General features: G+C 36.7%; 1 protein-coding gene across 5 annotated transcripts in view; it reads right to left on the reverse strand.

Moving 5' to 3' along the window:
* ELMOD1 (ELMO domain containing 1) overlaps window positions 1–16,012 on the reverse strand; it is a 110,176-nt gene that overhangs the window by 39,388 nt on the left and 54,776 nt on the right. For 3 of the 5 annotated variants that reach the window (XM_036859184.1, XM_036859182.1, XM_036859181.1), the window contains 4 exons: window positions 7,320–7,465; window positions 7,154–7,182; window positions 6,212–6,309; window positions 2,988–3,117 (listed from right to left, as the gene is read on the reverse strand). In XM_036859184.1, coding sequence (XP_036715079.1) covers window positions 2,988–3,117; window positions 6,212–6,309; window positions 7,154–7,182; window positions 7,320–7,464 — 402 coding nt within the window. In that variant the 5' untranslated portion in view covers window position 7,465. Of the gene's footprint in view, window positions 1–2,987; window positions 3,118–6,211; window positions 6,310–7,153; window positions 7,183–7,319; window positions 7,504–15,819; window positions 16,007–16,012 lie in introns of those variants that run through there. The other 2 variants (XM_036859180.1, XM_036859183.1) reach the window with 2 other exon arrangements.

The following is a 16,012-nucleotide window of genomic DNA, read 5'->3' on the forward strand; positions in this document are numbered from 1 at the left end:
ATTGGGAGTTTGGGATTAGCAGATGCAAACTATCATATATGGAATGGATAAACAAGTTCTTTCTGCTATATTCAATACCCTGTAATAAACCACAATGGAAAAGAATATATATATACGTGTGTGTGTATACATATATATATGAAACTGAATCACTTTGCTGTACACCAGAAACTAACACAACATTGTAAATCACCTATACTTCAATAAAAATAAAACATTAAAAAAAAACCCAATTAAAAAATAGGCAGAAGACCTGAATAGACATTTTTCCTAAGAGGACATAAATTTGGCCAACAGGCACTGAAAAGATGCTCAACATCATTAATCATCAGAGTAATGCAAGTCAAAACCACAATGAGATATCACCTCATGCCTGTCAAAATGGCTATCATCAGAAAGACCACAAATAACAAATGTTGATGAGGATGTGGAGAAAAGGGAGCCTTTGTACACTGTTGGTGGTAATATAAATTGGTGCAGTCACTGTGGAGAATAGTATGGCAGCTTCAGAAAACTAAAAATAAAGCTACTATATGACCCAGCAATTCCACTCCTGGGTATATATTTGAAAAACTTGAAAACACTATTTTGAAAGGATACATGCACCCCAATGTTCATAGCAGCATTATTTACAGTTGCCAGGATATGGAAGCAACCTAAGTGTCCATCAGCAGATAAATGGATAAAGAATATGTGGTTATAGGGACATCCCTGGTGGTGCAGTAGTTAAGAATCTGCCTGCCAATGCAGGGGACAAGGGTTCGAGCCTTGGTCGGGGAAGATCCCACATGCTGCGGAGCACCTAAGCCCATGTGCCACAGCTACTGAACCTGTGCTCTAGAGCCCATGAGCCACAACTACTGACCCCGTGTGCCACAACTACTGAAGCCCATGCACCTAGAACCCATGCCCCACAACAAGAGAAGCCACTGCAATGAGACACCCATGCACCACAATGAAGAGTAGCCCCTGCTCGCTGCAACTAGAGAAAGCCCGCACGCAGCAACGAAGACCCAATGCAGCCAAAAATAAATAAATGAATAAATTTATTTTTATAAAAAAGAATATGTGGTGTATATATATAAAATGGTGGTATATATATTCAGCCCTAAAAAGAATAAAATTTTACCATTTGCAGCAACATGGATGGACTTGGAGGTATTATGCTAAGTGAAATAAGTCAGACAGATAAAGACAAATACTGCATGATATCACTTATATATGGAACCTAAAAAAATAAAACAAACTAGTAAATAAAACAAAAAAGAAATAGACTCACAGATATAGAGAACAAACTAGTGGTTAGCAATTGGGAGAGGGAAGCATGGAGGGTCAAGACAGGGGTAGGGGATTAAGAGGTACAAACAACTATGTATAAAATAAGCTACAAGGATAATTTGTATAGCACAGGAAATATATCCAATATTTTATAAGTATAAATGGAGTATAATCTTTAAAAATTATGTATCACTATGTTGTATAACCTGAAACATATAATATTGTACACCAACTGTACCTCAATAAAAAATGTTTTTTAAATAAAGTTAATGATGAAAAAATAAAGATAACTGTCACCTTGCCTACCTCTTATAGCTGTGACTATAAAAAATAATACCTACATACTCAAATTGTGACCACAGGTAAAAGTCATATCATAAAAGTTCTTGACCTGTATCTAATGACTTCAATAATTCATGCATTCAATCATATTTGTTGAAAACCTATGTACCAGCACACATACAACAGATCAACTAAGATGACATATAGCGGGTACCCAAATGTCATTGATTCAGAGGGCATTTCAGCCATTTTAATGAATTGTTCAGGAGCTGTGGCCAGTCTGTTAATTATAACACCTCTTTTCTCTTTCATCACCTCTTATTTCCCACCTTGAGTTCGTTTTATTAAACTTGACTATCTCTATCAGAACATAAAGAAAAAAGCAATCAAAGAGATGAAGCTCAGCCAGTAGGTTGGCTAAAATTAAGCAGAGGAGAAAGGGAAGAAGAAACCATTGGTAAGAATGAGGCCTCTTTAATTTTAATGATTGACATCAGGTCTAGCACTAATTAGTAGAGACAAATGAATCATCTGCTTAACTACCTACATACACAAAAATACACACTCCACACAAAAACACAACAGGATACATTTTTTAAATGGCAGCTTCTATTTACATCTTTCAATAAAATAAAATTAAGGCAGCTAAACAAATGTATTACTTCAATTTCATTACTGCCTTTTTGAATTCTAGGAAAGGACAAAGAAGCATTCCATCCTAAGAAGCATCTATTTTCAGAAATGAATTTATAAAACATTTCAAATGAGTAGTTCTAAAGGTTTGTCTTAATATTTTTTGTCTTAATTTTTTAAAGTTTTATTGATGTGTCATAATACACTATCAGATCAGATCAGATTTTTAAGGTTTGGTTTGATAGCCAAGAAGGAGTATTTATAACTGCATATTATTCTTCAAACAGCTTTAATACGCCATATGTAAACCCTTACTCTTCTAATACTCAAGTTACATGAATAAATAATCAGCATTAAGATCTTCGGTAATTTCCCCAGGGAGCTATTGTGGAAGCAGAAACCAACTTCATCTTCTTTGATGTCTATTAAAAGTCATAAATGGAAATCCGAGGTCACTCTTTGACAAATTCTATTTCTCCTATTGGCTTTCAACACAGTTAAACAATCTAAACTTGAGCCAAATGTGAGAGGCCATAGAAATCACCTCTGATGCTTTCTCAGATTCCAAATGAAAATTGGCTTTATATTTAACTTCTCACATGAATTTTCTATTGAACAATTTACCTCCAACATCTGAACCAGCAAGAAAATGTAGGCTTTACCAATTAGTTCAGTGTCCATGTCGTATTCACCTTTGTGCCCCGCCATGTCCAGAGCAGTGCCTAGCACATAGCAGGAGCTTGGCAAACATTAGCTGACCTAAGCGAAGAACTGAAATGTGTTCAAGGACTAACCTTCAAAAGCATTTCTTCATGTTGGGGATTATCAGAGTCATAGGGTTCTCTGCGCAGTTTTTCCACATCTGCAATAAGGTTTCTGTACCCAACAATTTGCAGAAGGCAAGCTTGAAGAGAGATTCCCAACCTAACGTGTTAAAAAATAGAAGAAACACACATGAGGGGAAAAAAACCACATTCTCTGGCATTTGTTCACTTGATGTATGCACAATAGGACTTTTCATATTTATATAATATTTGGAAATTGCTCATATAGGATCTATCTAATAGAAGCACAATTTTTAACTGAAGCTCCACATGGACAGTTGTGGAACTTGGCTAAAATTTACCTCTCATTCCAGCCTTTTCTTAAGCCAAATTGCAATAATATGGCTTAAAAACAAGGGAGCTGTTTATGCAAGTGACTTGAAAGATGTAGAAAATATAGGTGATCATGGTTTCTTAGGGATCATTTAGCTCCCTTAGGTAGATATATCAGAAACACTTCAGAAGGGTGTGTGGGGGGAGGTGTCAGTGAGAGAAAGATAAATAGCCCTCAGGGGCTTAGGGGTAAGAAAAATTTTGAAACAAATAAAAACAACAACAATAAAAATACCTCTGCTTGCAGAGCACCCCTGACAGATAAGGCAATGGCAAGAGAAAGAACTCAGTACTTTACAAAATTTCCCATTCCATTCTGACTGCTCTACTTGTCTGAATGCCTATTCTTATGCTGAAACAGAATCTGCTTTCTTTATTACCAAGTGGTTCAAACGCTGTTCTCAGAGCAAATTCATTTCCACTTTTCCCTGCCATGCCTATTCATTTTAAGACAGGAAGAATTCTTTCTTCTAGTCTCATCTCCAGGGTTAAAAAAAAAAACAACCAAAAAAAAAAAAAAAACTCCACTCTTCCTTCAATTCCTTCTCATGGGACATGGTTTTCAGATGTTTTACTATCTTGCTCAGTCTTCTTGAATGCACAGTTTGTATGATTAACAGTCCCCTTAAAACGTATCACTGGAACAAAAAAGAATCTGGCAAGCATGACATAGAGAGGATCATTACTTCCTGTGATCTGAATGCTGTTTTTCTCTCCTACAACGCAGAAAGTAAAATAGGGTCTCTTTAAGCAATCACATAACATTACAAGTTTATTAAACAGGTGGCTAAATAATCACCAAGATCCTTTTTTCCTATAAACTACTGTTACATAAATTATCTTCCTGTACTCATTTAATGGCATTTTTAAATCTAAAGGTAGTATTTCATGTTTATTTTTTCCTGCTAATTTCTTTATAGTTATTCACTTTTGTGATTCAACAATAGCAATTTCATATGATTCAGCCTAAGAGTTACTGTTCAATATACTCCAACTTCTAATTCACTCACTAAATTTAAGCATTTTTTGTTGGAGTTGGGGGATCACCATAATCACAATGACAGTGTCATAATCATCTTTTTTTGGGGGGATGAGATGTATAGAGGTTAAGTCTAAAGTTGTGGACAATAGAAAAATTTAAGTTTTAGGATTGTATGCTTACTCCAAACATAGAAGGCAGTGTCAGATAACCCAGAATACTAAACTTAAATAAAATTGAATGTTCAATTAAAAAAAAACTAAATCAGATATTTAGGAAAAAAGCACAGTGGTACTCGTCACCCAAAAAATCAACACAGGACTGAGAAGAGAGTTAATTTTGAGGGAAAGAAGGGAGTGGGAGAAATAAAAAAGAAGAAAACAAAAGACCCAATTCAATTTGACTGTAGTAATTCTTACCACCACTGTAAGTGGCACCTGAAAAATATGTATAAAACAAAGTAAGGTTAATAGTGGTAATGGCTTGATAAATTACAAGGTATTTCCCCCAGCCCTCTCTATCTCTTGATTTTTTTCCAGAAAATTATTCAATTAAAAAAAAATCACATTTTGTCAATGTCAACCTGGAAAAAAACCACACTAAAATCCATATTGAGCTTTAAAAAACATAATCTACTACCTATAAGTGTTTTTTTCTCCCTAAAGGAAATCAAAAGAATAGATGGTAAGGAAACACTTTTGAATGAAATATATAACTTTCATAAAAGAGACAGAAAAGATTTGCTATTAAATCTAACCCAATCTCTAAATATGATTATAGGTCTAATATATCTCTCATGCCTAATTGTAATCATAAATTTTTGGTTCAACTTAATTTAAAATGAATTTCATTCTTACCAGCTTCCCAGAGAAATAAAATATGTCAGAAGATTTCAAAAAGACATTTACTGTATAATTAAATCACATTTAATGGCTGAATAAAGAAAAGGCAGCTAATTAGCTGAAGTTTCTACAGAAGAATACTATGGAGACTACATGGAAATGGAGTTTTGTGATGAGCCTCAAACAGCTAGTACTAGAATCCCTTCAAGATACAGACCTATGCAAAGTGCACTCTGAAATTCCCTTTGACTACAGCTTCTCATCTTTGGCAATTAAAAGCTTTCTTTAGTGATAACATCTGAAGTTCTTAAGTATGCACATCTAAAAGACAGTTTGTTACTTACCTAAACTTTATCTGAATATATCTGCAAACAGAATTTATTCTACCCAATATCCTTAGCCTAAAATTTTACAGAAAAATTCCTGTACACAATGGAAAATATAAAGCTAATTTTAAATGTCATGTACATCACCAAATGCATTTTATTACTTCCAAGATGAGATGACTAAATTACAAAGTTCTAAAGTCTTCATATAAAAACCATTTCTCTCTCCCACACATGCCTGTCTTCTTCACAAGCAGGTAGAAACTGTCTCCAAGATTATCAGCCTGTCATGAACTGAAGAAATATTCTTCATGGAGCAGAATCAGCTCAGGCACATTTACAATTTGAACATTTACTGTTAATGTAAAACACAGGCATCATATGGAGAGACTGTTGATGAATGGGCTCCCTTTATTTCACCTTCTGATATCAGAGGCATCCACCAGATTTCTTACATTCATTGCATCTCAGAAGCATAAGCATAAATCACAACAGAAGTACAAAGCTGCTGCTATTTACAAATATGAAAAAGGTATCTTTTTTCTTTATTTTTCATCTGAAAGTCACAACATGCAGATGATTATTTGGGTCAGGGAAGAGAGAGAGAGAGAAAGAGCGTGTGAGACCGTAGTTAGAGAGAGAGTATTTAGAAATACTAAATATGTGGCATGTGACTTCTGTTTTATATTTACAACATAATAAACATATTCTTACTGTGGATTTATGTCAGCGTTAATTTTTTTCAGTTCCATAATGTCTTCTATAGTTTTTTCAATAGCATCAGGATGAACACTCACTGAAGTCTGCAGTAGCTGGAAAACATGTTTTAATCAGTTGTTTTGTCATGAACACTGGTGTCTTAAGTGGGGTATATTTAAATAGGGGCCTCAAATATTTGTTTAAAGCTTCTATATGAAGATAAGAAACTAAACTAGAGGCAAAAATTGATGTAGTATTTGAATTCTAGTAAGTTTGATATTTTCACAGTGGGGGTAGTACAATTTTTCTGATTAAGGTAATTAACATAAAACAAAAATATGTAAGTTTTTTTTACCATCTTCATCTGTTTTAAACTACTTACCTAGAAATATTATATTTTCATTTTCTCACTCACCACACATGGCTTCCATTGTTAATGGGCATTATGTCTATGACTGTGTGAAGTACATGGGGGATATAGTCCTAAGGATGCCAAAATTAAATTAAATATTCAAGAATCTTGAGAAGCAGATTTTTCTTTCTTATGTGGATGCTTAACTATGTGCTATAAATGCTAGCATAGTGGCTTCTTTGATTTTCTTGGAAAATCTTGAGTATAAAGTTAAATGATTTGGATATTGATGAAATACCAGAGAGTTACCACTGATCTTATTTTCAAGGAATATTTATTTTATGATTTGGAAAGAGGTATAAAAAAGGATTAATTCATCAATGAAATAATATGTGCGTCATAAATCTGCCTAGAAATTCTTGAGTGGCTGCTCTCATGTAAAAAGCACAGTGGTTTGTGATGGGAAAACAATTCATTCTTCTCAGTTTGCATTAGTATTCGTAGCCAAAAGTATATTTTTGTTTCTTAAAATTTTTACTTTTTGATGATGGAGGTAAGTCTTCAATTGAAAAGTTGCTGAAAAATATAGGAACAATTTTACTTACCTTACTTTTTGAATCCCTCAGTGATGTTTCTGGAAAAGAGATGATTTAAAAAGCCATTCAAAAATTATCTTTTACAAGTGGTTTACAATTACTATACTGAAAAATAACAGTGTATCCTCAATCCCAGAAAGCCTACATTTTGCTTACTGCTTTGTTTCGTGCTTACCGATTTTCATAGTTCTAGAAGCTCCAGGCTTGGTATTGTAACAGATCCGTTGCAGTTCACATCTTCCAGTCAGCTTTCTCATTACAAATTTCAGGCAACGCCACAAAAATTTACAGTAAAAATACAGGCACACCTGGATCAGCATTCTGTCAAAAACAAAAGATAACACTCTTCCAATAGAACTCTGTAAGAGAATAGAAAGCAGACACCACCAGCAAGCAAACAAGCCCTTAAGAAAATCAACCATTAGACTTCTGGGTTTACAAGCATATTTCATTATTCTAACCCCATGTTATTTTATTTGAGGTAGCTACAAAGCCCATCATTGGGAGGGAAGCCCAAGGTCTGTAAGCACACACTTACTATGACTGCAAGCTCCAGAATGCCCAATTCTAGTAAATTTGACACACCAACAAATTGAGAGTGAAGCACAGGGATCCTTTCTTTTTCAAAGCAAATCAGTACCTCGAAAACAGAACCCTTGTGTTTTAGAAGCTGTCCCCCATAGACACAGGGAAAGGGCATGCTGTGGCATCTCCCATCTTCTGCCCCCACGAACAGCCTCTCAGCCAGCCCCAATTCACTTCCAGCTTCTCCTTAGTGTCTTATTTTTGGCTTCTGTGTTATTTCTTCCCCTGCTCCCATTTTTTTCCCCCTTCCCTCTGCTTTCCTTTCAGTACTGTTGTCCTCTTTGAGGACGTTGTTTTGTGGCCACCTATCTTCTCTGCTGACCAATCCCAGTACTTCTTGGATGTGCCAGAATGTCTCCACAACAGTTCGCTGAACAAGCATGTTGACCTTTGGTTCTTCAACATTCTCTGATTTAAACCTTCCAAAAACTCCACCTCTTGACAAGTTTGTTCTTGACTCCTGCTAAACAAAGTTTTCTTGATTGCACACCCTATCTCACTCCAATAATACCTTAACAAACTATAAAGTATATGGTCACCAATCATGCACTTATTTACAATGCCTCTGGCACATGTGAATTTGTGTTTTATGCCAACTTTTAGTTTTTAATATGTGAGTGTCTACTACTTCATGGGATTGCTCAGCATCTCAAAATGACTCAAGCTATAGAAGTAAAGAGGACTTATCATCCAGGAACTTATATTCAACCCATCTTCTCTGAATACTAGAGTTTTCCTAGAAGGCAGAATTATTTTCCTAGAAGGCAGAATTATTTATATTACTTCCTATTGGTGTCATTTCTAAAAGATATTTCTTTTTCTCATATGTTCACTAATTCCCCCCAGCTCTAACATAAGGTGATCCAGGGTCATTAAAATGAATTTGTGTAGTTAACTAATATCCTCAATGATGTGATTAATCCCTGAATTTGAACCAAAACCTTGATTGTGTTCCTTTGTTCAATTGCTCTGGCTCCAATATCTTGAACAGCCTGTGTTAAAAATAACAATTCCAACTGACTTATACAAAAGTATGGTCTATATCATATAAATGCACTGGGACAGAGACCTTCAAGATGGCAGAGGAGTAAGACATGGAGATCACCTTCCTCCCCACAAATAGAGCAGGAAAACATCTACATGTGGACCAACTCCTACAGAACACCTACTGAATGCTGGCAGAAGATCTCAAACTTCCCAAAAGGCAAGAAACTCCCAACATACCTGGGTAGGGCAAAAGAAAAAAGGAAAAACAGAGACAAAGAATAGGGATGGGACCTGCACCTCTGGGAGGGAGCTGTGAAGGAGGAAAAGATTCCACACAGTAGGAAGACCCTTCACTGGTGGAGATGGGGAGGGGGGGAAGCTTCAGAGCCGCAGAGGAGAGCACAACAACAGGGGTGCAGAGGGCAAAGCAGAGAGATTCCTGCACAGAGGATCAGTGCTGACCAGCACTCACCAGCCTGAGAGGCTTGTCTGCTCAGCTGCCAGGGCGGGTGGGGGCTGGGAGCTGAGGCTCCAGCTTCGGAGGTCAGATCCCAGGGAGAGGACTGGGGTTGGCTGTGTGAACACAGCCTGAAGGGAGCCAGTGCACCACAGCTAGCCGGGAGGGAGTCTGGGAAAAAGTCTGGAACTGCCTAAGAGGCAAGAGACCATTGTTTCGGGTTGCATGAGGAGAGGGGATTCAGAGCACCACCTAAACAAGCTCCAGAAATGGGTGTGTGCCGTGGCTATCAGTGAGGACACAAGAGATGGGCATGAAACACTAAGGCTGCTGCTGCAGCCACCAAGAAGCCTGTGTGCAAGCACAGGTCACTATCCACATCTCCCCTCCTGAGAGCCAGTGCAGCCCACCACTGCCAGAGTCCTGTGATCCAGGAACAACTTCCCTGGGAGAACACATGGCGTGTCTCAGGCTGGTGCAACGTCACGCCGGCCACTGCCACCACAGGCTCACCCCACATTGTATACCCTTCCCTCCTCCCCGGCCTGAGTGAGCCAGAGCACCCTAATCAGCTGCTACTTTAACCCTGTCCTGCCTGAGCGAAGAACAGACGCCCTCAGGTGTCCTACACACAAAGGTCAAGCCAAATCCAAAGCTGAACCCCAGGAGTTGTGTGAACAAAGAAGAGAAAGGGAAATCTCTCCCAGCAGCCTCAGGAGCAGCAGATTAAATCTCCATAATCAATTTGATGTACCCTGTGTCTCTGGAATACCTGAGTAGACAATGAATCATCCCAGAATTGAGGTGGTGGACGTTGGGAGCAACTGTAGACTTGGAGTTTGCTTTCTGTATCTAATTTGTTTCTGGTTTTATGTTTATCTTAGTTTAGTATTTAGAGTTTATTATTATTGGTAGATCTGCTTATTGATTTGGTTGCTCTCTCCCCTTTTTCTTTTTAATATATATATATATATATATTTTTTCCTTTTTCTCTTTTTGTGTGTATGTGTATGCTTCTTTGTGTGATTTTGTCTGTATAGCTTTGCTTTTACCATTTGTTCTAGGGTTCTGTCTGTCCGTTTATTTTTTGTTTTTTAAAAAATTTTTTTTAGTATACTTTTTAGTGCTTGTTATCATTGGTGGATTTGTTTATTCGTTTGGTTGCTCTCTTCTTTCTTTTATTACTTTTTAATTTTTTTATTTTTAGTATTTTTTATTTTAATAACTTTATTTTATCTTTTTCTTTCTTTTTTTTTTTCTCCCTTTTCTTCTGAGCAGTGTGGCTGACAGGTTCTTGGTGCTCCAGCCAGGTGTCAGGTCTGTGCCTCTGAGGTGGGAGACCCGAGTTCAGGACACTGGTCCACCAGAGACCTACCAGCTCCACGTAATATCAAACAGTGAAAGCTCTCCCAGAGATGTCCATCTCAACGCTAAGACCCAGCTCCACTCAACAACCAACAAACTACAGTGCTGGACACCCTATGCCTAACAATGAGCAGGACAGGAACACACCCCCACCCACTAACAGAGAGGCTGCCTAAAATATAATAAGGTCACAGACACCCCAAAACACACCATCAGATGCAGTCTTGCCCACCAGAAAGACAAGATCCAGCCTCATCCACCAGAACACAGGCACCAGTCCCCTCCACCAGGAAGCCTACACAAGCCACTGAACCAACTTTAGCCACTGGGGGCAGACACCAAAATCAATGGGAACTATGAACCTGCAGCCTGTGAAAAGGAGACCCCAAACACAGTAAGTTAAGCAAAATGAGAAGACAGAGAGACACACAGCAGATGAAAGAAAAAGGTAAAAACCCACCAGACCAAAAAAATGAAGAAGAAATAGGCAGTCTACCTGAAAAAGATTTCAGAGTAATGATAGCAAAGATATCCAAAATCTTGGAAATAGGATGGAGAAAATACAAGAAATGTTTAACAAAGACCTAGAAGAACTAAAGAGCAAACAAACAATGATGAACAACACAATAAATGGAATTAAAAATTCTCTAGAAGGAATCAATAGCAGAATAACTGAGGAGGAAGAACAGGTAAGTGATCTGGAAGATAAAATAGTGGAAATAACTACCACAGAGCAGAATAAAGAAAAAAGAATGAAAAGAATTGAGGACAGTCTCAGAGACCTCTGGGGCAACATTAAATGCACCAACATTAGAATTATAGGGGTCCCAGAAGAAGAAGAGATAAAGAAAGGGACTGAGAAAATATTTGAAGAGATTATAGTTGAAAACTTCCCTAATATGGGGAAGGAAATAGTCAGTCAAGTCCAGGAAGCACAGAGAGTCCCATACAGGATGAATCCAAGGAGAAACATGCTAAGACAGATATTAATCAAACTATCAAAAGTTAAATACAAAGAAAAAATATTAAAAGCAGCAAAGGAAAAACGACAAATAAATGGATTAAAGACCTAAATGTAAGACCAGACACTGTAAAACTCTTAGAGGAAAACATAGACAGAACACTCTATGACATAAATCACAGCAAGATCCTTTTTGACCCACCTCCTACAGAAATGGAAATAAAAACAAATGGGACCTAATGAAACTTAAAAGCTTTTGCACAACAAAGGAAAACATAAACAAGAAGAAAAGACAACCCTCAGAATGGGAGAAAATATTTGCAAATGAAGCAACTGACAAGGGATTAATCTCCAAAATTTACAAGCAGCTCATGCAGCTCAATATCAAAAAAACAAACAACCCAATCCAAAAATGGGCAGAAGACCTAAATAGACATTTCTCCAAAGAAGATATACAGATTGCCAACAAATACATGAAAGAATGCTCAACATCACTAATCATTAGAGAAATGCAAATCAAAACTACAATGAGGTATCACCTCACACCAGTCAGAACGGCCATCATCAAAAAATCTACAAACAATAAATGCTAGAGAGGGTGTGGAGAAAATTTACATTGTACTGTTGGTGGGAATATAAATTGATACAGCCACTGTGGAGAACACTATGGAGGTTCCTTAAAAAAACTAGAAATAGAAATACCATATGACCCAGCAATCCCACTACTGGGCATACACCCTGAGAAAACCATAATTCAAAAAGAGTCATGTACCACAGTGTTCACTACAGCTCTATTTACAATAGCCAGGACATGGAAGCAACCTAAGTGTCCATGTGGCACATATATACAATGGATTATTACTCAGCCATAAAAAGAAACAAAATTGTGTTACTTTTAGTGAGGTGGATGGACGTAGAGTCTGTCATACAGAGTGAAGTAAGTCAGAAAGAGAAAAAAAAACACTGTATGCTAACACATATATATGGAATCTTAAAAAAATGGTTCTGAAGAACCTAGGGGCAGGACAGGAATAAAGATGCAGATGTAGAGAATGGACTTGGGGACATGGGAGGAGGAAGGGTAAGCTGGGATGAAGTGAGAGAGTGGCATGGACTTATATACACTACCAAATGTAAAACAGATAGCTAGTGGGAAGCAGCCACATAGTGCAGAGAGATCAGCTTGGTGCTTTGTGACCACCTAGAGGAGTGGGATAGGGAGGGTGGGAGGGAGATGTAAGAGGGAGGAGATATGGGGATATATGTATATGTATAGCTGATTCACTTTGTTATAAAGCAGCAACTAACACACTACTGTAAAGCAATTATACTCCAATAAAGATGTTAAAAAAAAAAATAAAGATGTTTAAAAAAAATTTTTTAAATGCACAGGGAATGGAGGAAACATATAAGTAACTAAATTTTTACACTAAAATGTGGTAGAATCCTTTGTAGGCATTAGAATTGTATTCTGGAGTAATAACATAAAATGCCCATAATATGCTTATCAAATAGAAAAATGTTCAAAAAGAACATGTGTGGAATAATAAATTTTTTTCTTTAGTAAATAAAACAAAAAATTTAATGATGATATATAAACAAGGAGAAAAAGACTGGCAGGATATACAACAAAAAGATTAACAGTGGTTTTTCTGCGTAATGGAATTGTGAGTAATTTTAATTTTCTTTTCTGGTTAAGTATATTTTCTTTTTTTAATATGTATATATTATTTTATTTAAGAAGAAAGTTATAACTACAATTAAAATGTATAAAATGATCACCAAAAATCATTACAAAAGTACATATGAAGTTTCTATGTGAAGTCATATTCTGCTGAAAGACAAAAAATGGATATACTGTGTTGTGAACTCTGAAATTCAACTATTTTAGTCAAATATGTTCTAAGATCTGTTAGGATTTAGATTATCAGCTTCCAAAAAAAAGTAACCCAGAAGATAATTAATGGAACGTTTTAATTAGATGAGTGAGAAATTTTACAAAACCACAACATAGTCTCATGGAAAAAGTTTTCCGTTCTTCCAACTATTGGATAGCTATGACAGAAGAAAAGATTGAGCAATATCCTTGTTAACTTGTTATCAGCCAAATGGTAATGATATTAATAACTGGTTGGCATTAATCCTATACAAGTCAGGGGTAAATCTTTCCATGACATCTGCCCTTATGGTACCCATGTGCAAATTCCAGTAAAGTTTGCCCAGTATGTGGGCCAGCTTCTCAAATGAAGCCTCTTTTAAGTCTATGCATTAGGACTCCATAATAATCAGGTTCTTGTAGTACTAAATCGTCCTAGAGAAAAAGGTTCTAATTACTGTTTAAGGAGTATTTTTGTATTCAGCCTACTTAGGGTACAAGCCAATTAAATTAAACTACAGGAAGTTTCCCCTATGCAACTTCTTCATCAGATCTATACAAAGATGTGGCTTGAGACCTAGAGGTGTCATCCTAGATGTCAGGAAGCATCCAGATGTAGAGTGACTTATAGCCCATCTAAAATTTCTCCCACTGGCCTCCTTGCATATGAGAAGAAAATGCCTGGGGAATTGTTTTGCATCAAGACAGTCTTATATAAAAGGAGAGAAAAGACATCATGTTCTATGCTTTTCTTTTTTCTTTTCTTCAGTTCCCCTGAGGATATTCACAATGTCAAAGACAGGGAAACCCAGTGGAAATCCACAGTGAGGGGTTAGAGATGATGTATCATTTCTTAGGGCTCACTGCTCTGTGAGGTGTATCACAACCCTCTCACATAATCACAGAAACAATAACACAAATCATGAAAGAGAAATGCTCATTTCAATTGTGAACTGACATTTATACACTGCTTCCTTACCCTTTCATAATTTCTGGGCGAGTGTCCTGATAATGTTATTTATTATCCAGGATATATTTTGATTTTTTCCTTGTTTTTGTAATGGGCCAAAATGCCCACAAATATTTCATTAAAAACCAGCTTGTTATGCTAGGCACTGTACTTTCTTTCTATGCTATGTATTATATTTTTTCAAGCCAGATCATCAGATCAAACAATGCCTTGACAGATACAATTTATTTTGCACTTAGATCGTAAATGTAAGGCATGGTCAGAGATGGAAATACCAACACTACCCCTTACTTTGGAAGCCTGATTTTGATGAGAGAACAAGTACCCAATTTGCTTTCTCATGAAAGGACCAGATCAGCAAAACCTCCATATAAGCATCTCAGGATGGCTGTTCTTCACCATCAGGTGCTACCAAGAGATCACTTCTTAAATGTTTGGACCTATTTAAGTGCCTCAATTTGTGGGAAAACTGCTTAAGGTCCAGAGAACAATCAAAATGATTAAATATTTGGGGAGAATGTTAAATTGGTTTGGCATGTTTACCCTTAAAGGAAGAAATTAAGAAATGAATCTTTAAAGATTTAAAGCTAATCAGTAGTTGGTTTAGGAAAAAAGAAAGAAAGGAAGGAAGGAAGGGAAGGAGGGAGAAAGGGAGGAAAAGTGTGTCCCTTTCCAATCTGAGTTTAGGAATAGGAACTTTTGGATTTATAGTACTTTTCCTCCTTTTAATTTCCTTTATCTCCTTTATGTTTCTGACCACATGCCTGGAGTGAAGGCATCTCAGATGTACCTGTGTAGCAGATCCCATTTGCTTTCTTTAATCCTATCCTTCTGTTCCTATTCTTAGAAGAAGAATTACTGCCACACTCTCTCCACCATCTGAACCCTATGTTCAGAGGGTTTATAGCTGTGCTTGTTTTGTTTTTATCTCCTAGCCTGAATCATCAAACCAATAATCTTAGTTTTATTTAGAGGAATATTTTGCTTTTATTCATCATAACACTAGACTTAGTTTTCTTTTTTCTGATGGAAGATTCGCAAATCACTATTGAAAAGATTTGCTACATTTTGTAGGAACAACAATCAAATTCTCAAGACTACAATGAGAAAATACTGATCACCATCTCTTATTTTTTTACATGTGTGTTTTTTGTTCATTTGGTTGGTTTTGGGTTTTTTTGTTTGTTTTTTTGCTGTGCTGCGTGGCTTGCTGGATCTTAGTTCCCCAAATCAGGGATTGAACCAGGGCCCTCCACAGTGAAAGTGTGGAGTCCTAACCACTGGACCACCAAGGAATCCCCACCATCTCCTATTTTAAATAACTATATGCATAGACGGCAGCTTTTTGTGTTTGTTTCTGTTTTTTCAATCATAGCTTTTTGATTGTGTTCCAAAAGGAGCCACTGTAGTTTCCAAAGATGAATGCCTTGCTTAAGCACTGAAAGAATCTGATTTAATAAAAAGAGCTACTTACACACATTCTATTTCCAACATTTTCTGTTACTGCCATTTACTGATATGCTGCAGAGTGAAGTTTATGCTGAGTTCACAGCAGTGTCCTTCCATAAGGCAATTATGATCACTTTTATCATTTAACATTCATCCTCTAGCTGGCGCAAGAATAGCCACCCAATATAAATAAATTATTCAAAATGAATCATATTTCT

The sequence above is a fragment of the Balaenoptera musculus genome, chromosome 8, assembly GCF_009873245.2.
Source record: "Balaenoptera musculus isolate JJ_BM4_2016_0621 chromosome 8, mBalMus1.pri.v3, whole genome shotgun sequence".
In the NCBI taxonomy this organism is placed as follows: Eukaryota; Metazoa; Chordata; class Mammalia; order Artiodactyla; family Balaenopteridae; genus Balaenoptera; species Balaenoptera musculus.